General features: G+C 44.0%; 1 protein-coding gene and 1 long non-coding RNA gene across 3 annotated transcripts in view; one reads left to right on the top strand and one right to left on the bottom strand.

Annotated features, from left to right (window-relative positions):
• Positions 1-6,421, bottom strand: part of LOC133256999 (uncharacterized) — a 284,150-nt gene extending 277,729 nt beyond the window's left edge. Inside the window, exons 1-2 of the long non-coding RNA XR_009739366.1 lie at positions 5,818-6,421; positions 4,387-4,499 (exon numbers count right to left, since the gene is read on the bottom strand). This is a non-coding gene — a long non-coding RNA (uncharacterized LOC133256999). The remainder of the gene's footprint in view (positions 1-4,386; positions 4,500-5,817) is intronic.
• Positions 5,530-24,712, top strand: part of LHCGR (luteinizing hormone/choriogonadotropin receptor) — a 65,865-nt gene continuing 46,682 nt past the window's right edge. The window contains exon 1 of one of the 2 annotated variants that reach the window (XM_061432308.1): positions 5,530-5,747. In XM_061432308.1, coding sequence (XP_061288292.1) covers positions 5,581-5,747 — 167 coding nt within the window. In that variant the 5' untranslated portion in view covers positions 5,530-5,580. The remainder of the gene's footprint in view (positions 5,748-24,712) is intronic. The other variant, XM_061432307.1, reaches the window with a different exon arrangement.

Raw genomic sequence — 24,712 nt, 5'->3', positions numbered from 1 at the left:
CTCTCCATAAAAAAGTAGTCTTGAAAATTAATAATTCAGGTGAAGATGCAATCAAATCAATGTGCCCTCACCCTGTGCTGTGTTTTCAGTTTTAAAAGAGGCCTGGGGAAGGTGATGCTTAACCTAAAATAATACATTGATATCTAGACCTTGAGTATCCACATCATAGGGAGAAGAGGGATCCAGGCAACCTTGCCTTTCACTACCAAAGCCACACGTTAGTGGGCTCAATCCATCCTAATGTCAGCTCTGCCTTCTAGTTCAGTGAAGGGATTCTTTGCCATAAAAGTCAGGTGCCTGAACATTTGTGAATAAATCAGTGTTCTCAACCTGTTTTCCCAAATCTACATTCTCAAAACATGTTCCACAGTCACAGGGCCATATACTATGACCCTCTTGGAGATTTAGAATGCATGTTAAAAGTTCTGAGAAACTGTCTAGTAAAGAACATTATTTAACTTTTTAATCCAATTTTTACCAAATTTCTTGAACTTTAACACATTTCCCCTAAATATTTCCAAGAAGCATTGCAGGCAACCAGTATCCTATAGTACACAATTTGATTACTTCTACATCTGCTTTTAAAAAATCAAATCCTGTTTTCTTGTGGATTTATTTCATTATCTCAGAAAGTTTTCTCTCCTTCCTTATATAGACTCTAGCTAGTATTTAAGTTTGAAATTTAATTTCTAAACCAAGGTCACAGTTTGCTAGGAGGCATTGCCTAAAATGCAAAGAATGCCATGTGAATTCTTTAGCCAAATGCAGCTTCTCTAGAAATAATAATGTGGTTCTAGGTCACTGCCTCTTTGTTCACTCATTCATCATTCATTCACTTGTTCACTCACTCACTCACTCCACTCATTTATTCCCTGAAGCACTGTGATAAGTTCTGCCAGTGTAAAGGGGGAAAATTCACTGGTGTTTGTGATGAGGCCTATGACAGATATAAAAAGAGAAAAGTCCTATTTCTTTCCCAACTGAGAAGGGGTGGTGGAAGCATGCAGTTCAAATAAAGGTCATGGCAAGGCTGACAGTGGAGATTAGGAATTTTGACTGCAAATGAGTGAGATGCTATTTCAATTAGCTTTTAAGCAAAAGAGGGGATGTGTTGGCTTATTACATTGGCAAGTCCAAGGGAGGTGCTAGCCTCAGGTCCGCTTGCCCCATCTGTCTCTCATCTCTGTTTTTCTCTCTGTAGCTTGAGTCACGGCCAGAAAAGACAGGCTTTTGCCAGGAGACAAGAAAAATAGCAGTTCTCAATTTATTCAGTCTTCCAGCAACATAATCATAAAAGCAAGGCCCCCTTCTCTCACTCTCTCTCTCTCTCTGTCTGTCTGTTAGCCTTGGAGAAGGATTCTCATGTGCCAGATCAGCCTTCACCCTCTATTTCCAGATCCGTCACTAGGACCAGGGCCCAGGTGCTCATCAGCCTCTAGTTCTGAGTTCATCTCAAGGCCCACAGGAACCCCAGGGCCACCCTGGAGGTGGCCCACAGCTGACCACATCTCTGTTTTCACACCATACAGGCAGTGATGAAATTTCTAATCAAGCAACAAAGAGGTTCACAAAGTTTCAGAGTATAACTTTCAGGGGTCACCTTTTAAAATTTTGTTTGTTTTGTTTTTCGTCTCAAGTAGCAAGTGTGGATCACTCACAGACATCATTCTATGTTTTTTCTTTTCTTATACATTTTTTTTCCCTTCCTCTGCCCTTACATTCACCTTTCTTCTGAGGAAAAGGTTAACACCACTGCTTTTAAGTGGAAGAAGTACAAGTTATAGTACTAATGGGTATGTGTTCAAAAGTCACAAAATCTTGCCTATTCTACCGGAGGTGTTTTGTTTTGTTTTATTTTTTCTACTTTGCTGACTTCTTCCAACTCCAGTGTCTTAGTATGACATTAAGTGCTGTTGAGTTAATCTAGTAAGACATGGAGAAAAACAGCATCCATGATCTTCTAAAATTACTCGCTTCCACCAAAAAAGAAAACACTTAAACCAATTGATACTTAAAAGGAAAAAATCTTCAGCATTACAACCAACTGAGCAGTTTTGCGCGCATGCACTCACACACAGACAATACTATTTGCATGCATGTTACACCAGGTTTCTTTAACAATGCATCACAGTTCTTAGGCTTCACCCTGAGTTCTTAGTAAAGATTCTTGAACTTTGTCTTCTCTAGCAATTCTAGAATTTCCATTTTGGAGTTTCACGAATTATGCTGTGGGGACTCCATGCATCAAAATTATATAAGGTGCTTGTTAAAACGCAGACTCCGGGCCCCAGTCTATACCAATCGATTCACAATCTTTTTAGATAGTGTACCAGGGACCTTTGTTTTTAAAACTTCCCAAATGTACTTCTGTAACCCCACATTATGAGAAGTTCTGTTCTAGAATTCTGGAGAGCTTTACTAGGATTTCTGAGTTGTAGTGTCAGATATTTTTATATCTCGAAGGTAGAATTAAAATTCTTATGAATTTCATGAACTTTAGTTTGTCAGCAAAATATAATTAGCAATCCTTGTGGGTCATGCTCTTTTGAAGTTCTGTGACAAAAGTAACTATGAGCAGAGTTATATGACACAGAAGTCCTTCAGATTTAAAAATATTCACTCTAAATAGGTCACATATTAATGAACAGGATAGGTAAATTCCATTGTAACAAACTTTCATGATTACAGCAAACAATTCCACAAGATTTGGTTATAATAGGTACATTGCAAAAACTAATGCAATGATTAAGATTCAACTGAAATTAATTAGAGATAGAAACATTCTATGAAAACTCGTTATAGCTGTGAGTTTTCTTCCAAATAAACAATTGCATCTCTTCACAAACAGGATTGTATTTCCAATCCAAGACAAGCAATAAGAAATCAATGTACCCAATCCAACTCCTTCCACCACCAATACATAAGTGCTAACCACAGAATCTTTGTGCTTCAAAGCTAGAAGAGACTTTGGGACTGTGAACTCCAACCCCTTCTCCTACAGATGAGGAAACCAAAGACCAAGTCACACTAGTGATGACAGTCAGGATATCCTGACTGCCCAAGACTTCTCCTACTGGAATGTAAGAAGTCCCAAGGATATCCAAGCAGCGAATCAAATGACTCTTCAGGGGTGGGTGGGAACAGCCATTCATTTTACATAACAGATGTGCTTTGAAGTAAAAAAAAAAGAAAAAGCCACATAAAACATAAGACTTGAAACAAATGCCACTTGGCCACCTTGAGTTATTCATTTCCTCTCTCCTTAATTCAGCCTACATGGTGGAAACCTTTGAAAAATCCAGTGCTACCCCAACTCCCTTACCAAAATCTGGCAAATTAAAAGAGAGGAAATGTGATCTCAAAGTCATCAGTTCATTCATGTTTGCTAAGTCGTTTCAGTCATTCTGACTCTGTGTGACTCTGTAGACTGTAGCCCATCAGGCTCCTCTGTCCATGGGATTTCCCAGGCAAGAATACTGGAGTGGGTTGCCATGCCCTCCTCCAAGGGATCTTCCCAACCCAGGGATCAAACCCACATCTCTTACGTCTTTGGGACTGTGAACTCCAACCCCTGCGTTGGCAGGCAGGTTCTTTACCACTAGTGCCTCCTGGGAAGCCCCAGACATGAGCATACTTTGTCCTTACCAGATAGATCCATAATGGTTGAGAATTAATCAAGCAAGTCTGTTAACTTCATCTCAGATTATCTACTAAACATCTACTATAGATATGTGCTTGGGTTTCATTTATTCATTCTGTTATTCAACAGATATATACTGAGCAGCACCTACTAGGAGCTAGAAACTATGACATGTCCTAACAATACTAAGATGAATAGTCAGGGGGAAGCAAAACTAAAGCAGTAAGTGTTATCGTTGTTGTTGTTTAGTCACTAAGTCATGTCTGACTCTTTTGTGACCCTATGGACGGTAGTTCACCAGGTTCTCTGTCCATAGGATTTCCCAGGCAAGCATGTTGGAGTGGGTCGCCATTTCCCTTCTCCAAGGGATCTTACAGAGTGTTATATCATGGGCTATAAGATCAAGTGCTATGGGTACAACTACTCAGCTAAGTTGGGTTCAAGAAGGTGTTATGGTAGAAATGACTTTGGGCTGAATTTTGAAGGACAGCCAGAAGTTTACCTAATAGAATATGGAAAAGGAAGAGAAAATCATTCCAGGTAAATGAATAGCATATACAGTAGTATGAAAGGGTGAGGAGATCAGGTAAGCAGTAAAAGAGAGGGGCCCAATATTATACACAGAAGCTTTGTTTTTTCATGCCATCCAGCACAATGTGGCCAAAGCCAAACGATTTTTTTTTAATCTACCTTCCTCAGGCAAGAGACTCACAAGAGATGCAGATTAGAGACTTAGCCACTCTGACCTTGAGAGTTAGCTTCAAGTCAGAAAGAATTCCATTCTTTTATTTCCTGTCTGTAGTCTTAGACATCTTCCCAGCTCTCAAAGTCTACCTCTTTTCAGAGTCCAAACAGAGCCCTAGGAAAGAGGAAAGGTCAAGAGTTCTAATGATGAAATTAAATAAGGAAAATTTTACATCATGGCAGTTAACCATAAAACGTCTCCTTTCCAAGTCCTTGGTTTGCAGATCATACACTTAATTTTCTTTATTGGCAAGATAAAGTAGGTGATAGACATGAGTTCAAACACGTTTCTACCACTTAAGAGATGTGTGACTTCAAGGAAGTCACATCACCTCTCAGGACATCATTTTGCTCGTTGCAAACACCCTTCCAGCTTATGGTGAAACTTAGACATGATGTGAGGAAGAAAGCCTGTCACAGGGTCTAGCCTATCCTGGGCCTCCCACTGGGGCAGCTTCTGTTCATTATTATAGCAGTTTCATTCATTCAGCAAATCTTTACTGAGGAATTACCATGTAGAAACCAGAAATATAAAATAAACCCAAACTGGACTTCACAATCTATAGTGAAGATAGAGAACACACTCAAATGCCTGTACTATAAGGAGAAAAGTGGTTACTACTGAGAGAAATACAGAGACATTACTGGGGATGTTGGGAGGACACAGATTAACTATAGGATGAGAGAGTTGGTGGGAGAAAAGGGGGACGGATTTGGGGGCTGAGAATCAAAGACAGGAGGAGGAGGAGCGTCTGAGCTCGGCACTTCTCCCGCTTCTGAGGTGGACAGAGCTGGTATGGACTATCAGTGTGCCCCTCTCACGGATGAAATGAGAGGTTCTCCCTGGACTTCACACACAGTTACAGCAGAGCCAGGAGAATTCAGAACTCCGTCCTCTTCCCTTATCCACAGCATTCACCATTTCCACGTGCTGCCTCCCGTACCTAGGGCCACTTGCAGACGGACAGGATGGGTCAGGGAACAGAGCAGAAAGGAGGTGATGGAGTCCCTCCGGCCACTGTCGCGAGTCGAGGGAGTGCGAGACTCAGCGGCGGGGCGCCATCCGGGGAGGGGGGCCAGGGCGGGCGGCGAGGGAGGAGGGAGGGCAGGCCAGGGGGCGGGGAGAGGGGCGCCCGCCGCACTTGTTGGGGCGGCGGCCCGCCCTGCGGCAGGAGCCGGCGCTCAGGCTCCGGGCCATGGGACGGCCGTCCCTCGCGCTGAGGCTGCTGCTGGCGCTACTGCTGCTGCCGCCGCCAGCGCCGTTGCTCTGGGCGCTGCGCCCGGCGCCCTGCCCAGAGCCCTGCAGCTGCCCGCCCGACGGTGCCCTGCGCTGCCCCGGCCCGCAGGCCGGCCTCAGCCGACTGTGAGTATGCGGCGCCCCCGCCCAGGCACCCTCCGGCCTCCTGGCCTCCCTGCTCTTTGACCCCCTTTACCTGGATGCTTGGAGAAAGACGTGGTGCCTGTCGAACTCCACCACCTCTCAGGGTGATGAGAAACCCAAGCTTGGGAGCTGTCCTTGCCACCCTCTCCCGCGCCTGGGCCCCGTGCACCCTCCAGCCCCTGGCGGCCCCAGACCCACTCTTTCGCCCTGGTTGGGACCTTGGCCAGGGGCGTGGAGCTGCCCACAGGCCACATGGGAAGGCCTCTCCCTGCAACTGCTGAAAGGGGATGGGGCATGAGACACGAGAAGTCTTGCGTAGTCTTTGAGCCTTGAGCCAGCCAGGCTGGCGAGGGTTCCTGTGAGGACCCTGTGGTCCTCTAGAAATGGGGTGTTCAGACCTGATGGCCAGAGGTGACCTGGTCACTCATTGGGGTCTGCTGGCCCACCAGGGCCACCTACAACTCTGAGCATACCAACCACGGCTCCACCCCAACCTCAGATGTACTTGGGTTTCAGCCTGGCTGTCTGACCAGATGTGCTTGCATTTCAATCTGGTTGCCTAATCAATGAGAGGCCCTGAGGCCCAGCTCTGGCACACCACCACCCCTTAGGGAGCTGGACACATTGGCAGGCAGGCAGAGGAAGCCGGGGTAAAGACTGATGGGGTAAAGAGGAGACAAGTATACAAGTGTATCAGAGTGTCAGCAGACTTTTTCGATTTGGGAAAAAGGTAGCACAAGGTACATGGTTCTATTTATATGACATGTCCAGATAAACAGAAAGGAGATTAGTAGCCATCCGGCTGGAGTGAAGGCCCAGTGACTGCTAACGGCTGTTGCTTTTTGAGGTGATGAAAATTATCTAAAATTCAATGTGGTCATGGTTGCACAACTCCCTGAACAAACTAAAAAACATTGCATTGTACAATTAAAATGGGTGAACTGTATTGTATATAAATTACATCTTGGTAGAGGTGATAAAAGACAGAAGGAAAGAGAAAGAAGAGGACTGTAAAGGTGTACCAAAGGCACCAGGCTGGTGGAGGGCTTGGTTCTGTTCTAACCAATAGTGTGATGGAATTCCATGCTGGGGGAGGAGAGAGATCCCCCTACCCCATTTCCATGGGCTCCCAGAAGTCTGTGAGGAGCCCACTTCTCCGCAAGGGCATGAGGGGCTGAGCTTCTCCTCTGGAAGAGTTAGTGGCCTTTGGAGAATATTTGTGGTTGAGAGATACAGTGTAAAGGTTGAAGAGTTTATATTAATTGGTTTCCATTAATTATCTTGTCAGCTCAATTCCCTGAAGGTAAGGACCATGCTGATAGAATTTGTTTCAATCAATAAATAAATCCATGGAAACTGCCTTCCAAGTCCCAGCCCCTGTCCTTCCCTGACAAGCCTCCCATCTTGCTTTTATGGATGACTGTGCCACTAACACTGTGCCTTTCTCACTCACGCATTACTTAGCATACAGGTTATAAGAGGCTGAGATCCAAAGACGTATAAAAACCTCCCCAGGTCCCACAGCTACTGAGTTGCAAAGAAAGGTCTTAACTTGCTGTTAATATTTCCTCATTTTTGTAAGAAAATTACCCCTTCCTTAAAAAAAAAAAGTTCTCAGTTTTTCCAAATTGGCATTGAGTAGAGAATCTCCTGTGGGTTTCCTTAATGGCTCAGTGGTAAAGAATCCACCTGCAACGCAGGAGACACAGGAGTTATGGGTTTGATCCCTGGTTCAGGAAGATTCCCTGGAGTGGGGCATGGCAACCCTCTCCAGTATTCTTGCCTGGAAAATCTCATGGACAGAGGAGCCCAGCGGACTACAGACCATAGGACTGTAAAGAGTCAGACACGACTGAAGTGACTGAGCACGCACGCACAGAGAACCTGCGCTGGTGGAAGACAGGAATGAGAGAGTCAAGTCCCAGCTCCTTTCAGATTCAGCTTTTCACTGAGCTCTCTCAACAGTTCCTGCTGCCACACCCACACTGGTTTCAGGAAAGTAGTACCTCTTCCCTGGAGTAGGCTGAAGTGAAAAGACTAAAACTCAACAGATTCTCTCACTGCCCAACAGCACAGTTTAGAGAAGCCTCGAACCCCTCAGAAAGATTTATAAGGTTGACTGGGTTTGGGGATGAAGGTGGGAAGCAGGCACAGTATAAGCACTGTTAGCATGCTGGGGCCGGCTAGTCCTAGTCGCATTCCCCAAAAGGAGCCAACTGCCTGGGCTCTGAAGCCCTGACCATCCCTGGGGAATGCTACAGAATCCTTGACCTTCCTCCCTTCACATGCACTGTTTTGTCATACACGCCAGCAGCAGCTTCTCCTAGACTTTTAAACCCCTTAGTTCAGCACACATTCTGACCCTCACAAGGCCAGGCTTCCCGAGGATCAGATAATTGAGACATGACTTCAAGGGAGAACCCTATGGAGGTGGAGCCTATAAAGGCCAAAAGGGGATAAGTTTCTCAGCATGATAAGGTGATTTAAACATGCATATGACACGAGAGTTGCATAAGAATTAATAGGAGTGTAGCTTCTTTAAGCGGAGAAGGCAATGTCACCCCACTCCAGTACTCTTGCCTGGAAAATCCCACGAACAGAGGAGCCTTGGAAGGCTGCAGTCCATGGGGTCGCTGAGGGTTGGACATGACTGAGCAACTTCACTTTCACTTTTCAGTTTCATGCACTGGAGAAGGAAATGGCAACCCACTCTGGTGTTCTTGCCTGGAGAGTCCCAGGGACGGGGGAGCCTGGTGGGCTGCCGTCTATGGGGTCGCACAGAGTCGGACACGACTCAAGTGACTTAGCAGCTTAGCAGCAGCTTCTTTAAGACAATGTTCCTCAGACCAGCAGCATAAATATCACCTGGAAAATGTTAGAAATGCATGCTCTCAGCCCCCAGCCCCAATCTACTACATCAGAAACTCCGAGGGTATAGTCCAGCAGTCTGCATTTGAACAACCTCCCTGAGAGATTCTGATAGATGCTAAAGTTTGAGCATCAAGGTATTGCTCGCCAGTGCTCAGTCACTCAGTCATGTCCAATTCTTGCGACCTCGTGGACTGCAGTCCACCAGAATCCACTGTCCATGGAATTTTCCAGGCAAGAATACTGGAGTGGGTTGCGCATTTCCTATTCCAAGGGATCTTCCCAGCCCAGGAATCAAACACCATATCTTTTGCATCTCCTACATTGGCAGGCAGGTTCTAAAACTAGCACACCTGGGAAATCCCAGTTGCTCTCCATGGAGGATATGATCTTCTGGAAAGCAAGAAGAATATTTAGAACTTCTATGTGCCATAAACTTCTCTTCTCCATCTCCTCCAACATCCACTCCAGCACACACACACATACATAGACAATATCTATTTATTAAAAAAAAAAAAAGGCAGTTGTGATCAGATTAAAACCTCAAAGTCTGAGACATATGGAAAAATTAACATGATTAAGAAAAGTTTTTTGTTTTATTTTTCTGGTGTTGTCTTCAAAAAGGAGTAGAGGAAGGAATCTATGGAGAAGGACTGATTGAAGATGCAAGGAATGATGGTATAAAATGTCAGTGTGAGTGGGAGGAAGGCACTGGCATCAGATTAAAGGGGAAGGGGTAATTCTTAAAATACAGGGATACTTCTGAGTCTGAGAGAAGAAGACAGATGGATAAAGGTGTAATTTAACACTGAGGCAAAGGAAAGAAAAAGTGAATGGGTTCATGCTGAAATCCTCTTTTCTTAATGATGAATGAAGTGGTAAACAGTAATTATGAGACAGAAAATGACACAAATAACAAGTTATTGGGAGTTCATAAAAAGAGAATTAAAATTATGAGATAAAGGATAAGAAGGATGCAGTCTTGCACTAAGTCATCCACAGGGTTTGATTCTGTGCAGTGAGGGGTGGCTCTCTCAGTTCTGGGGGTTGGACAGGTGAGAACCACAGAGCACCTTAGAACTCATCACTGGTCCATCAGTAGATGCTAGTTTATGTTTCAGTCATTTCAGGCCTTGGTAGTCCTGCCTGTGGAGAAGGCGATGGCACCCACTCCAGTACTCTTGCCTGGAAAATCCCATGGACGGAGGAGCCTGGTAGGCTGCAGTCCATGGGGTCGTGAAGAGTCACACACGACTGAGTGACTTCCCTTTCACTTTTCACTTTCATGCATTGGAGAAGGAAATGGCAACCCACCGCAGTGTTCTTGCCTGGAGAATCCCAGGGACAGGGGAGCCTGATGGGCTGCCGTCTCTGGGGTCGCACAGAGTCGGACATGATGAAGCAACTTAGCAGCAGCAGCAGCAGTCCTGCCTTATAAGACTTCCATCTGAAGTCCACTATTCGGTTTAAAAAAAAAAAAAAGGAACATAGATAATAATTGCTTATCATTAATAAGCCCACTACTTGCAAATTTTGAAAATGGCATCATTCTGTTGTTCAGATCTTTCTAGCCCAACAGTATTTTATTAAAAACTTAAGAATTTAAAATCTAAAATATAATACAAAAAAAAAAATGCCTCCCATGTGTTCACTCATTTTAACTGGAGAAAAAAAATCTAAAAGAATTAATTAAAAATTTTTCCTTTTCCTTTTCTTATTAGTTCCAGACAAGTAGAAGGAGAGAAAGAAAAAAAAAATCTCACCTTGCCTACAGTTATATAAAGATCTTTGTCTCTATGACAACAGAAAGGTTGGTCTGCTTGATATAGAAACAGCTTCTGAAAAATCTGTTAGTAAGAAAATGCTAATAATAATAATGACAGTTTATTTTTTGCATGTTGTGCCTACTAAACAGAGATTAAACTTTTAGACTTTATTATAAGACACAATCCAGAGACTTTAGAAGGAGAAAATGTGCTGTATCTGTCAGTCCAGTGTCACAGGAAGATGTTAATTTTCTGAACATCTTTCCTGAATGTCTTTCTCCTTCTCCTACCTTGAGTGTAAATCGAGATCCAGAGCATGTTCTGTGCTGTAGAGGGATATACCAATGGAGGGGGTGGTCCCTGTCCTTGAGGAGCCCACAGTCTAGGCAGAAACACACTCACACCCAGGAGAAGCGTAGGCAGCGAGGCTCTGAGGAGTTCAGGGAATAGACCACTCCCTATGCATGGAAATCTCCAAGGGAAAGCATCATGGACTAAGGGTTATGAGGCTAAACCTTGAAGGAGAGAAGGAAAGGCGAGTCCAGGTGAAAGAAAAGCACAGCTCAGAGTGGACTAGAGATTTCCTTGCTGAGAAGCCAAGAATAAGGTTGAATGTATTCTTCCCTATTTATACCTCTCCCTGGTTCTTTGGGGAAATTTTTTTGTAAGGGGAAATATAAAGTTATCAGGAATGTTTGATTAAATTACCCAGAGTTGTGCAAAAAGAAAAAAAAAAAAATTCCCAATATGTAGTTCTCGACTAATAAACTTTCAGAGTCATTCTTGGATAGTTGATTACAAAGGCATTAAATAAAAATCATGATTTGAAGTCGCTTCCCAACAAGTTTTCCCCATGGCCCTTCTGTCCCATATACCCTTGCTCTGATACTTTGTACTTATATCTGCTTTTGCATATCTCCCATATAAACTGTTTATTCCACATGGACCTCTCTGCAACAGCAGGCTTCCTCAACCTCAACACAGCTGTTCTCTGGGGCCAGATAATCATTTGTTGTGGGCAGCTGTTTGGTACACTGCAGGGTGTCAGGCACATCCCTGTCCTCCACCTGCTAAATGCCAGTAGCACTACCCTCTCAGATGATGACAAACAAAAGTTCTCTAGACATTAGTCAAATGCCCCTGCTGACAGTGTGTGTTGGGGCGGGGAGTGGGTGTCCCCACCTTACCCCACCATGGTTTTGAATCATTGTGCTAAAGTGAGAAGCACCTGAAGGGGTCTTACTCAGCTCAGGATTTCCAAAAGTTCACAGGTAGTGTGATTAAAGTGTCTGTTGAACTATATGATGATCAAATTGAGCTGAACAGGAACAATGAACCAGTGCAAAAGGAAAGCACGTACCGCATCTAACTGTTACTTTAAAATCTCCATCCTAGAGACTTGTTAAAAAAAAAAAAAAAAAACTAGGAATAAAACTACCATATGATCTAGCAATCCCACCACTAGGCATATACCCTGATAAAACAATAATTTTAAAAGACACATGTACCCCAATATTTATTGCAGCACTATTTACAATAGCTAGCACATGGAAACAATGTAGATATCCCCCTATGGATGAATGGATAAAGAGTTTTGGTACATATATGCAATGGAATATTACTCAGCCATAAAAAGGAGCAAATTTGAATCAGTCCTAGTGAGGAGTGAAGTAAGTCAGAAGGAGAAAAACAAACATCATATATCAATGCATATATACGGAATCTAGAAATATGGTACTGTGGACCTATGTACAAGGCAGGAATAGAGATGCAGACACAGAGAACAGACTCATGGGCACAGCAGGGGAAGGAGAAGGGGGACGAATGGAGAGAGCAGCACTGAGACACACATCACCACGTGCAAACAGATGGCCAGTGGGGAGTTCCTGTGTAACGCAGGGGGCCCAACCCAGCGCTCTGTGACAGCCTAGAAGGCTGGGATGGGGTGGGGGCTGGCAGCAAGGTTCAAGAGGGAGGAGACATATGTGTACTTACAGCTGATCCACATTGGTGTATGACAGCAATCAACACAACACTACAAAGCAATTATCCTCCAATTTAAAAAATGAATAAATGAAAAAAAAAATCTCCATCCTAGAAAATGGGAAGGTGAGGTGCTATGAGTATCAGAGGCGGTTCTTTCTATTATATCAACATCCAGGTCCCAGATTTTCTGTCCTTTAAAAGGACCATCCAGAGAAGCAAGACTGGAAGCTTACCTATATTATTGATCGTGTATCCCAACAGTCCCATAGATTGTTCTAATTTTTGTTGTCAATTTGTTTTAACTCATTCACTAGAAAAAAATCAATTCCCAGCCCAGGACCCATGAAAACAAAACAACCACCAGGGCAACGTGAATTGAGACCTATTGGTTCCCGGGTCAGGGCACCAGGTAAGAGTCCATAGGACAGAGGGAAGCCTACTAAACTCTTTCAAGTAAAACAGCTTGGCCCTACCTGCAGCTGAACCAGACTCAAAAAAAAAAAAAAAAAAAAACTCAGAATTCTGAAAGCTCATGTTCCACCTTCCTACCTCACTCCCACAAAAACAGAAAGAAAGGCCCAAGATAGAGGTTGATCTTGAACTTCAGTTCTGACTCAGCTCTCCCAGTTATTATCTTCAAGACAATTCTTAAACCTGGCTGTGCCTATAAACAGACTCCCTGGGAGAAGCTTTGCAAGGGCCAGATTTTATTAGTTTAGAAATCATCCTTTTGGGGAAAGTGAATGATGGCCCCTAGAAGGACACTAAAATGCAAGCAGCAGAGCTCCCAGAATCTCAGTGGAAGTGTGGAGCCAAAAAGCTCCACACACAGATCCCTTTGGCATTGGATCCAGCCTTCCCTTTGCAGAGCAATAATTCCTTGGATTTTCTCTACATTATCCTTTTTCTTATTTCAAAAGTAGTGTGTTAGATTAATTCAGGGCTCCAGTTCTGCTCCTTCACCCACCTCTACCTTCTTTCTAATCTCCTCAATTTGGCTACTTTTCATGTCTTAAAAAATGAGACACAAAAGCTTTCTTTCCAAAATATAATCTCCCAGGTTGGTGGCATCAGGCAGTGTCTTGGCCATGTGTAACTTTGATCTTACACGTGGAATTTTAAAGCCAGGGTCATGGTGGTGGAGAGAGGCCCTGCTGCTCTCCAACCAGACCCAAGAGGGCTGGCTCCATGGGAGCATATGTGTTCCATTCTGGCAGCTCCCCTTAATGTGCAAAAAAATCACATTTAATGCAGATTTTAACAAATTTTACACCAGTTCTTTTTTTTTTTTTTTTAAGAAGGAAATTAAAATAATCCCACCCACCAGGCAGGTGGGCTCCCTGACTTAGTGGGAAGCTTCTAGCTGCTTCCCCACATGGTCCTCATTTACTCTCAGCTTCTGCCTCACTAGGAGATGCCGCCCCCTCCATGCTGGCACACCACTCACAGCTGTTCTCTGGTGGCCCTGAACCACGAGTCTTGAATGCCACCTGAGCCAGAGTCAGAAAAGTCCAATCTACAAGTAAAACTGAACTTTCAGAAGGAAAGCTTTATCCCTTGCTGCTGTTAAGTTTGTCCTTGACGCTGATAAAATGAGGTGACTCCCGGGTTCATAATTCTACCTCGGGAGCAGCAGTAGAGAGCATTTCTGATCCCACAGGGGTGAAAACACCCTGGTACGATGGGGTAAGGCCCAGCACATCCCCCAAATTATCTGAATTGATCAACAGGACATGGACCAGGCAGACGTGAGTCCTAGCACCAGGTCCCCCTTTCTCTAATTTGCAGTGTGGACTCAGGACAGCAAGAAAACCTCTGTTCTGTCTGTAAAAGGGGCATCATGATTCTTACCCCTGAGTGGGGTCAACTGTGGTGAAGAAAACCGAGACAGCAGGGCCAAAAGTACTTGGAAATAAAGGTTTTCCATAACTGCAAAGGATTATTGTAATAATCTGATGATGCAGAGAAGACCTGAAAAACCCACAGCCTGTATGTGAAGTTGAACAGTAAATATCTATTACTGTTAAGACAGCCTTTGCAAAGGCTGATGGAAGCCTGATGGAATAGTTTTGCTCCTGTGAGGTGTTAATTAGAGAAAATGACCCACGGGGTCTTCTCAGCCTGGAAGGTAAATAAGTTAGAATCCTGAAACACCAGAGCTCATTACTGCCTGGAACTCACATATGCTGGTCTTTCCAGCACCGGCTGAGCGGCCTCTCAAACACGTCACATAATACATGATTGTACTCTGTTTTCTATCATTCAACTGGGCCAGTCCTACCTGTCCAGCTAGAGCACCCAAGCCTATTCTAGGTCCTTTCCCCTTCCCTAAGCCTGCGGCTGGACACACAGAAAACCTTCAGGTCAGACTTGCTGACCACTCAGGAACTAGGTACTGACATGTATAGGGCGATGCACAGGATCCACAGACCAGCCCCTGCCCCCCAAAAGCTTACAGTCTTCCAGCCATAGGAGGGAGAGGACTCATTCTCAGGTAACTGACAGAAATGCAGAAGGTGATAAAAGCCAGATGAAGGTTACACACACAGTCTAGTGAGATTTCAGAGAAAGATTCTGTCCCTTCTAGCCAGAGTAACAAAGACACCTCGGTGAAAGGATTGTTGAACTGTAGTTCTTTAAGCCTCACTCTCTGCAGGGGCATTGGGATAACATGGTTATCCCACAGGCTCCATCTTGGCCTTTGAAACCAGCTTAGTGAGGCCACCAGGGAATCACTGTTTAAAGCCTTCTGCTCTCTCATGGACCACCAGGCATGTGCCCTGTCTGTGTCATGGATCATCAATGGAGAGTGGATGACTTTCCCCTGGAAACAGTGGGTGTGGCTCTGATGAAGGCTTTTCTTATTTGCAGGCATCAGAAATCAATTCTGACAGATTTAATCATAAGAGATTAACTTAACAGAAGAATAAGGAGCTAGAAAGATGTGAGCAAGATCCAGGGAGAATTTGGCATTTTAGCAGCAAGAGGTCAGGGAACTTTTCTCTAGATTCCACCTTTGTAATGAATCAGCTCCAAAGACCTATCACAAGTTTCAAATTCCTAGAGGGAGAATCTGAGGGTGCCCCATCCCACTGCTGAGACTGGAGCACAGACAATGAGATGCTTCCACGCTGCTGCAAGCAGCACTGAGATGCTTCCAGAGAAGGGGCCTTTGTGAACCAGGCAACCACACAAACGTGTCTACCAGATCTGAGGAGCTAGTGAAAAGGGAAGGTACACATGCCAATAATTTCAGGCAATTCAAACCCATTCCATCAAATTAATTAAAAGCATGTAGTTTATCAGTTGCATCCAGCTTTAACAGGCTCACCAAAAAAATAAAAAAGTGTCTGGAAACAGAATCTTGTAATGAAAGAGGCTCCCGAAGCATAGCTGCAATGTGACTGCCCTGACAACATAATGTTCTCTGCTTCTAAGAAATATTTTTGAGAAATCATTACAGAAAATGCACACCTTCCCTGGGGAAGATTCAACATGTAGTTTTATTTACCAGAGTTATTCCTGTCATGTTATATTATTGCTAGAAGAATTCGAGTTTGGGGGTAGAGATTGGGTTATTTTGCTTTGTGTCTTTAGAAATGGGTCTTGAGTAAGGGCTTAGATGTGTTGACCATTTTTCTCTGAGGCTTTACATTTTTAATTTAGTTGTTGTACAAATGATTTGGAAAATCCATCACCCAGGGAATCTTCTTGAAACTCTTGGTTCACATTGTAATTCATAAACTCCTCAAGCTTCTCGGGTGCTTTGCAAAGGCTGTCTTAAAGAAGAGTCACTCAAATTGTACTTTCCAGCGGGAGAGTTGCAACTGACCACACTTTTTAGAATCAATGAGCAAATGAGAACTCTGCAGAGTGGCTCCCTAGAGTTGAAATGTTTAATGGAAGGTTATTCTTTATCATTTCCTTATCATTTCTTTAAAAGGCTATCAGACACAGTCTATAAGGAATACCTGAGCTCAACGGAAAGGTGCCAAGTGGGAATGTCCACCCTCTCTCTCAGTTGTCCTATGTATAATCTGCGGAGTAAAGAGTTGGAGACAAGTCACAGGCACTTTGTCAACGTAAGGGTTGGACAAACAATACAAGAATCCATTCCAAAGTACAGAGTCCACCCTACCCCATCCCCAGCAAGGAGGCAGAGTTGTCATGAGGCATGGCTGGGGTAACTTGAACCCTTCACAGCAAGCAGCTGGGAATTAAAAGTACTTATTGAGCTCTAATCTTGTGAAAGATGCTGTATTAATATTACATAAACATTTTCTTACTGAATCTCAAAAATCTGTGCAGTAGTTAGTATCATCATCACTCTATACATGTGAAATGCACCCAGGCAGTCTGGCTTCTGAGTCTACATTGTCACTTTCCCACCATGCTGCCGCCCAGAGAGAAAGCACATGCACATGGCGATGAAGACACATTCCATAGAGTACACAGCGCCCGAGACAGACCTTAACCAAGGGTAGAATCTAACCAGCAGAGAAGGGTGGATGTGCCAGGCGGCAGAAACAGTGTGAATGAAGGCAGGGCTGCTGCTGCTGCTGCTAAGTCACTTCAGTCGTGTCCGACTCTGTGTGACTCCATAGATGGCAGCCCACCAGGCTCCCCCGTCCCTGGGATTCTCCAGGCAAGAACACTGGAGTGGGTTGCCATTTCCTTCTCCAATGCATGCAAGTGAAAAGTGAAAGTGAAGTCGCTCAGTTGTGTCTGACTCTTTGCAACCCCATGGACTGCAGCCCACCAGGCTCCTCCATCCATGGGATTTTCCAGGCAAGAGTACTGGAGTGGGGTGCCATCTCCTTCTCCAGAAGGCAGGACAATATGAGGCAAATTCAGGAAACATGAACGTCTGATTTGTCTAGGGAAGCACTGTCTAGTAGAAATATGTTAGTCACAAATGTCATTTTAATTTTTAATAGCCACATTTTAAAAGGTTTAAAAAGGTGAAATAAAGTTTCAGTTCAATTCAGTCACTCAGTCATGTCTGACTCTTTGCGATCCTATGAACTGCAAGCACACCAGGCCTTCCTGTCCATCACCAACTGCCAGAGTCTACCCAAACCCCATGTCCATTGAGTTGGTGATGCCATCCAACCATCTCATCCTCTGTTGTCCCCTTCTCCTCCTGCTCTCAATCTTTCCCAGCATCAGGGTCTTTTCAAATGAGTCAGCTCTTCACATCAGGTGGCCAAAGTATTGGAGCTTTAGCTTCAACATCAGTCCTTCCAATGAACACCCAGGACTGATCTCCTTTAGAATGGACTGGTTGGATCTCCTTGCAGTCCAAGGGACTCTCAAGAGTCTTCTCCAACACCACAGTTCAAAAGCATCAATTCTTCGATGCTCAGCTTTCTTTATAGTCCAACTCTCACATCCATATATGACTACTGGAAAAACCATAGCCTTGACTAGACGGACCTTTGTTAACAAAGTAATGTCTCTGCTTTTTAATATGCTGTCTAGGTTGGTAAAATATTTTATTTAATCCAAATGTACAAAATCATTTTTGTTGGAAGGCAAAGTTGAATATTGAATTTTGAATATTCAATTGAATATTGAAATTTTGAATATTCAATGTTGAATTTTTGTTGGAAGGCAAAATTATTATATTAAATAATGTCTTCTAAACTTGAGATTGAAAAACAAAACAGGCATCTTCATGAAGTGCAACTATGAAGCTTATTGAGGGTAATTTATATACAGGTGGGATTAAGTGGACAACGTGCACAGTTGTACTCCATACTGCAGGGTGTGGAAAAGGGTGTACGGGGGCTTTACAGGGACCAGAGCTGAAAATAGAACCTGACTGCCATGGAGAAGCAGGTCCACACCAGATGGGAACCAGGGGTTTTTCCTTCCGCTTGGGGGTTTCATGGCCATTAATCATCTGCATCAGCAGGAGGCATTCTTCCAGTTTTCATTTTGGATGAAGACAAGGGTAAAAGGTGACAGAAAACTCATCCAATTTGTGTGCATTCCTTCTGAGTGCACTAAAGGTCAGCCATGCAGAAAGGAGAGGGGTAAGACTGTGGGCCTAAGAGAGAGCTGAGAAAAACAGAGTCAATGGGGTTCAGCCACATACATCTCAACGTCGATCGATATAAAAATTATTAATGAGGTGCTTTATTTTGCTTTGCCAAGTCTTTGACATCTGGTGTGTATTTGAAACTTACAGTGTATCTCTGTTTGGCCTGGATGTATTTCAAGTGCTCAACACCCGTATGTGGCTGGCGGCTGCATTTTTGGACAGTGCCAGTTTGGTGTATTGGTTATATGAGGGGAAGTGTGGCTGATAGGCCTGGCAAAGGAAGTTTAAGCTTTTGTTTCAGGGGCCTCGAATGCAAGGCTGAGACATTTGTAGAAAAGTAGACAGGTCAAGAGGAGGGACAGAAGAATCTGAGCATTAGAGTGACGTGGTGGGAGTTACCAGGAAAGGCCCTACTAGGCAGAGGAAACTCAGGATGGCGTGAAGAGAAACCAATATGTGGACTATGGAGCAGCCAAGGGGAAGAATGGCCAAGGAGAACGACAGTGGGGAAAGATGAAAGGGGCTGTGACACTAGGAGTTCAATGGTGAACAGAGGAAACGCTCATACAAAACACCTGGTGAATTCTCAAAAAACAGTGCAGAAAAAGAGAAACTATTTTTAATGTAGCCATTAGTGCTGAGGAAGACAGGGGAGAGGAAGAAAGAGCACCCTGGTAGGCTCTAAAAGCTTCATGGGAAAACAGGAAGTTAGGGGACTTCCCTGGTGGCTCAGATGGTAAAGAATCTGCCTGCAGTGCAGGAGACCCAGGTTTGATCCCTGGGTTGGGACAATCCCCTGGAGAAGAGAATGGCTATCCACTCCAGTATTCTTGCCTAGAGAATTCCATGGACAGAGGCGTCTAGTGGGCTACAGTCCATGGGGTCACCAAGAGTCGGACATGACTGAGTGACTCACACTTTGAAGTTAAAGACTGTGAGCACATACCCTCAAGAAGCTGGTGGCTTTAACAGAAGCAAGGTTTTTGCAGAAGAACCAGAGGACTATGTAGTGGGGTGTATCAACACACCCCTAAGGAACAGGACTGTTGTGATTTGACTAACGTAGGACATAGCACTGGACCAGGAACAGAGTAACCTATGTTCTAGTCCCGGTCTGCTGCTGAACTGCCCTGCCGTTTCGGGGAAGTCATTTCACTTTTCCCCACTTAAGACTCTTCATCTAAAGTGAGGGGTTGGACCAAACCACTTGCAAGCAATCCTTTTTATTGTGATTCACTGAATCTAATGCAGGAAGTGCTTAAAAGTGTATTCCCAAATTCTCTGATGTAAAACTTTAACATATTGGATGCCCATCTATACTGACTTCATATTTCAGTTAACATTGACATCTCGGTTTCCTCCAGGTAAATGCTAAAGACAAGAGGCCAATAAAAGAAGACATACTCAGTAATGAAGTTACCAAATACATTAATGCATTTGAAAGCATAATGGTTTAAAATCATTTGTGAAGGGGAAAGCCACTTTTATTTCATTCCAAGATGAAAGCAAGTTTATTATAATGACTGACTTTGAAAAGAACGCAGGAATTCTCAAGTCTCTGTTCAATGTAGAACAAGGTCTTATGTAATAAATACAAAAACATTAACATTCTTTTAAAGTTGAACAATTCAGTGCTTAATGCTCCCATTTCTGAGTTCATTTGCAAACATATCTTTGACCATCCCGGGTTTATGTCTTTTTCTCTTCCTCTGATTTTTCAGTGTTTTAAAATTCAGGGTGTGTAGCTATGCAAAATGGCTGGATGTTTGTAGCTTTCTTAAATTGGTAATACAGATGGCTTTTCTAAACAATTAGAGGGAAATGAATGAAAACATTTCATTTCTGCCATTCTGAGCAGAAGAGGTGAAGGCTCCAGCAAGGTGAACAAGACCCCATCCAGGCTTTGAGGACTCCAGATTAGCATGGGATTTCTTCCCTGGCTTTTGTCTTCCTCTGGTCCTGCTCAGCCTGTGGGCTTCAGCAGGTGGTCCTACCCTGGAAAGCATCTGTGCACTCCAAGCTCCTAAAATGCAGGGGGAAGTGGGGGAACCTACAGTTGTAATTGGTTTGAGGCAATACCTATCTTTAAAAGGAGAGTGTGTCAGTTAAACCATATTTTTCATTCACCTAGGGAGTTTGCTATTTAAAGGAGCCTTTCATCAGATCCTCCTGTAGAACAAAGAACTCTTTAATAACACAAATGTCTCCCAATGGACAGGTTTTTATAAGCAAGGATTTCTAAATCTTGGGCTTCTTTAAAGGGGGACAAAGAAACTCCTGATTCTGAAACTCTCCTGCTAACATTATGTTGAACGTTCATTAACAAACCAGTGAGCTGGACAAACTGGCTTCTTCCAAGGTCATCTGTATTATTAAACTCAGAAGAAAAAAAAAAAAAAATAAGAGGGGCCCAAGCCCCACCCTTGATCCCTCAAAGAGACATTAGGAACAATTAAGGAGGACCTAATAATCTTCTTCAAGGGGACTAGGTTCATCTGAATGCTATTTGTTATCTGTTGTTGGGCTCTGACAGAAGGTGAGCTGGTGCCTTGACAACTGGGGCTGGCTAGGAAGGGCATTGAGTCGGGGCCCAGGTGAAAGAGTTGATGTAAAGGAGGTCTGAAAGCAGGATGGCTTTCATGAGCAGTTCCACATTAGGCAAGACAAATGGGCTGGACCTTTAGTCTATGCATCCAGGCTTCCCCGATGGCTCAGCAGGTAAAGATTCTGCCTACAAATGCAGGAGATGCCGGTTTGATCCCTGGGTCAGGAAGACCCCCTGGAGGAGGAAATGGCACCCACTCCAGTATTCTTGCCTGAAAAATCCCATGGACAGAGAGGCCTGCCAGGCTATATAGTCCATGGGGTTGCAAAGAGTCAGGCACAACTAAGTATAGGCATGACCAGTCACTGGATACCCAGGAAAGAAGGCCTAATATTGAGTGAAGTGGCAATCTAAGGCTGACAGGAATTCCAGGAGGGCACCTCAGCCGAGAACTTCAGTTGCCGACTCTCCCAATATCTTGGGGAATGGCTGCTGTGCTCAGCCACTCAGTCATGTCCAACTCTTTTGCAACCCCATGGACTGAAGTCCGCCAGGCTCCTCTGTCCATGGGATTTTCCAGGCAAGAATACAAGAGTGGATCACCATTTCCTTCTCCAAGGGGTCTTCCTGACCCAGGGATAGAACCCATGTCTCCACGTCTCCTGCATTGCAGGTAGATCCTTTATCGCTTCCCAAAATGCACCTCAGTCCTAAAAGAAGACTGTGGCAGCCTACCACAGCATCCACTAGAGGAATTAACCCAGCTGCACTGGGTGGCCCCAGCAAAGGGTCAGCATCTACGCCATGGGACCCAGTTTGCAAGTGAGAACCCAGCAGTGAGAGATATTATATTGATCCTAATCAGATAGCAGAGGATGAGATGGCTGGATGGCATCATCAACTCGATGGACATGAATTTGAGCAAGCTCTGGGAGTTGGTGATGGACAGGGAAGCCTGGCATGCTACAGTCCATGGGGTTGCAGAGTCAGACACAACTGAGTGACTGAACTGAGCTGAACCAGATAGTACCTAGAAACCTATCCAGGTCAGCAGTGTCTTCTGAGAGGCAGAAATACAGGGCTCAAGATCTGGCGATTGGCAGAAAGGAAGGTCAGAGGCTTTCCTTCTGGATGGACTTTGGGGAGACCAGGCAGGGTACAGGATAAGAAATCAAGGCCAAAATAAGTACCAGTGCAGGGGGAGCATAGTTTCAGGTACTAAGGTACACCACAGGCAACCACCCTGATGTATGTTCATATGTTTTCTAATGTCTGGTGTGTGTGTATTTTAATTCTGCAAGTAGTATTGTGCATATATGTCATTAATTTCTTAGGCATTTCTCTTTTTTTATTTTTTTTAATTTAAATTTATTTCTTTTAATTAGAGGCTAATTACTTTACAATATTGTACTGGTTTTGCCATGCATCAACATGAAGGCATTTCTCTTAACACCATGATTCTAAGATCCACACACACTGCTCCGTGTACCTTTACACACTTGCTCCTACCTGCCGACCCATTAGGTAAGTGTGCACATTTCACCATTCCCTCAAGAAAATCTTTGTGAAGGTTTCCTTAAGTATCAGTGTGAGAACTTCTCTGGGATGTATACAGGAGTAGAACCGCAGGGTTATTGGGACAATTGTCCACGTTGCTAAGAGCTTCTGGCTTCATGGGTAGAATCACAGAAGCATCAAACAGGAAAAGGATCGCCTCCAAAGGGAGTACATTGAGATGGTTATTAACAAATCATGGGCCACATGAACAAACATTTAAATACAGGATACAGACACGTGAATGCTTCGGAACTGCTGCCCTTGGAAAATGAATCAGGAAGGAATACATGACGTCACTAAAATAAAAATGTGTCTGTGGAGGAAACAGTTCGGGATTCATAGGCCCACCTTCCCCATATCACTTCATGCCAATACTTCTGTTGTGAAAAGCTTGGTGCACCTGTCTCACCCCATCTCTCCCTCCATCCTCTGACCCCCGGGCCTCTTTTCTGGGGCCAGCCACATCCATAAAGCTACCTGCTGTTCACTCGGTGTCTCTTTTATGGACGGCACTCTGTTTTCACTCTCATCACTAGCCTTTCCTGCTCTGCAGCATCAACATCAACTCTACAAAATTTCATCTTGCACCAGGGCTGTTGCACAGTCACTGGGAGCAGCCAGTGATGATCTACAGCTTCTCTCACTTCTCTCCAACCCTTGCTCCTTACCCCTCATCCCTCCATCAATCAAACACTCAGGTGTCCTCCCTGGGTCAGCTCTGAGCCAAACTGCTCTCCTGGGAGCCACACGTGCTCCCTTTTGGAGGAGAAGGCTGCCTGCTAAGAGGCTTCAGCTTCTGAGCTGCATTTGCATGAATAAACAGCTCTGAAGGGTTCAGTTGAAGCTTTTATGTAAACACTCTCCAAAATATGTTCTGCACTGCATTATCCCCAGCAATAAAGATTCTGGAATCAGAATTTGGCTGTCAGTTTTATTGATGTTGCATGGGGTACAGTAGAATACAGCTTTCTCTTCTGGAAATTTATTGACTTGGCAGTGCAGAGAGCAATAAAACTGTGTTTTTAATCAGTAAGCCAAGCATACATGATTCCAGAAGAAATATAGGAAGCAAACATGCCATCATAAGAAGATTTCTCCCTGTCCTGTCCCTGTTCTTCTCAGATGTTCTGTCAAATAAGTTTGGGTACTGAAGGATATGCTTGGTGGGACTGTCTTCAGGAATAAAATTAGAGGACCAAGTTTGGATTACTTGTTCTAGGTTGTAACACCTCTAAGAGATTGTTGAGTGCAAGTGTTTTTCTGCAATGAAATTTCTTTGCATTAGCTCCTAGAGAGGAATTACTGGTAAGCTGCTTTGCAGGAGGAATAGCAAGAGTGTAACATGCTTCTTCTCAAGAGAAGCGAGGGTCCAGTGCCTGTCCTTTCACTGTGCTCAGTGAGAAAGAGTGAGTGACCTGGCATACATCCGAAGGAAGTGAAATCACTACTCTTGGAGACATCTGCATCCCATATTCCTGGCAGCATTATTCATAATAGCCAAGATATAGGAACAACCTAAAGTTATTTGACAGATGAATGGACAGAGAAAATATGGTGTGTGTATATATATATACCTTGTGTGTGTATATATATACACAACAGAATATTTTTCAGACATAACAAGAAGGAAGTTTGCCATTTGCAGCAACATGGATGAAACTGGAAAGCATTATGCTAAGTGAAATAAGCTAGAGAAAGACAAATGCTACATGGTATTATTTCTCTCTGAAATCTAGGGGGAAAAAAACAATTTCATAGAAACAGAGAATAGAAATGGTGGTCACCAGTGACCACAGGCAAGGGAAAATGAAGATACAAGTCAAAGGGTACAAACGTTCAGTTATAAGAAGAATAGGTTCTGAGGATCTAATGTACCGCAAGGCGGCTATAGTTAAGAATAGGTGGCTATTCAAAAGAGACACAGATGTAAAGAACAGTCTTTTGGACTCTGTGGGAGAAGGTGAGGGTGGGATGATGTGAGAAAATAACATTGAAACATGTATATTATCATATGTGAAACAGATCGCCAGTCCAGGTTCGATGCATGAGACAGGGTGCTCAGGGCTGGTGCACTGGGATGACCCTGAGGGATGGGATGGGGAGGGAGGTGGGAGGGGGTTTCAGGATGGGGAACACATGTACACCCGTGGTGGATTCATGTCAATGTATGGCAAAGACC

The sequence above is a fragment of the Bos javanicus genome, chromosome 11, assembly GCF_032452875.1.
Source record: "Bos javanicus breed banteng chromosome 11, ARS-OSU_banteng_1.0, whole genome shotgun sequence".
NCBI classification, from domain to species: Eukaryota; Metazoa; Chordata; class Mammalia; order Artiodactyla; family Bovidae; genus Bos; species Bos javanicus.
This window is presented reverse-complemented; position numbering and strand designations above follow the sequence as displayed.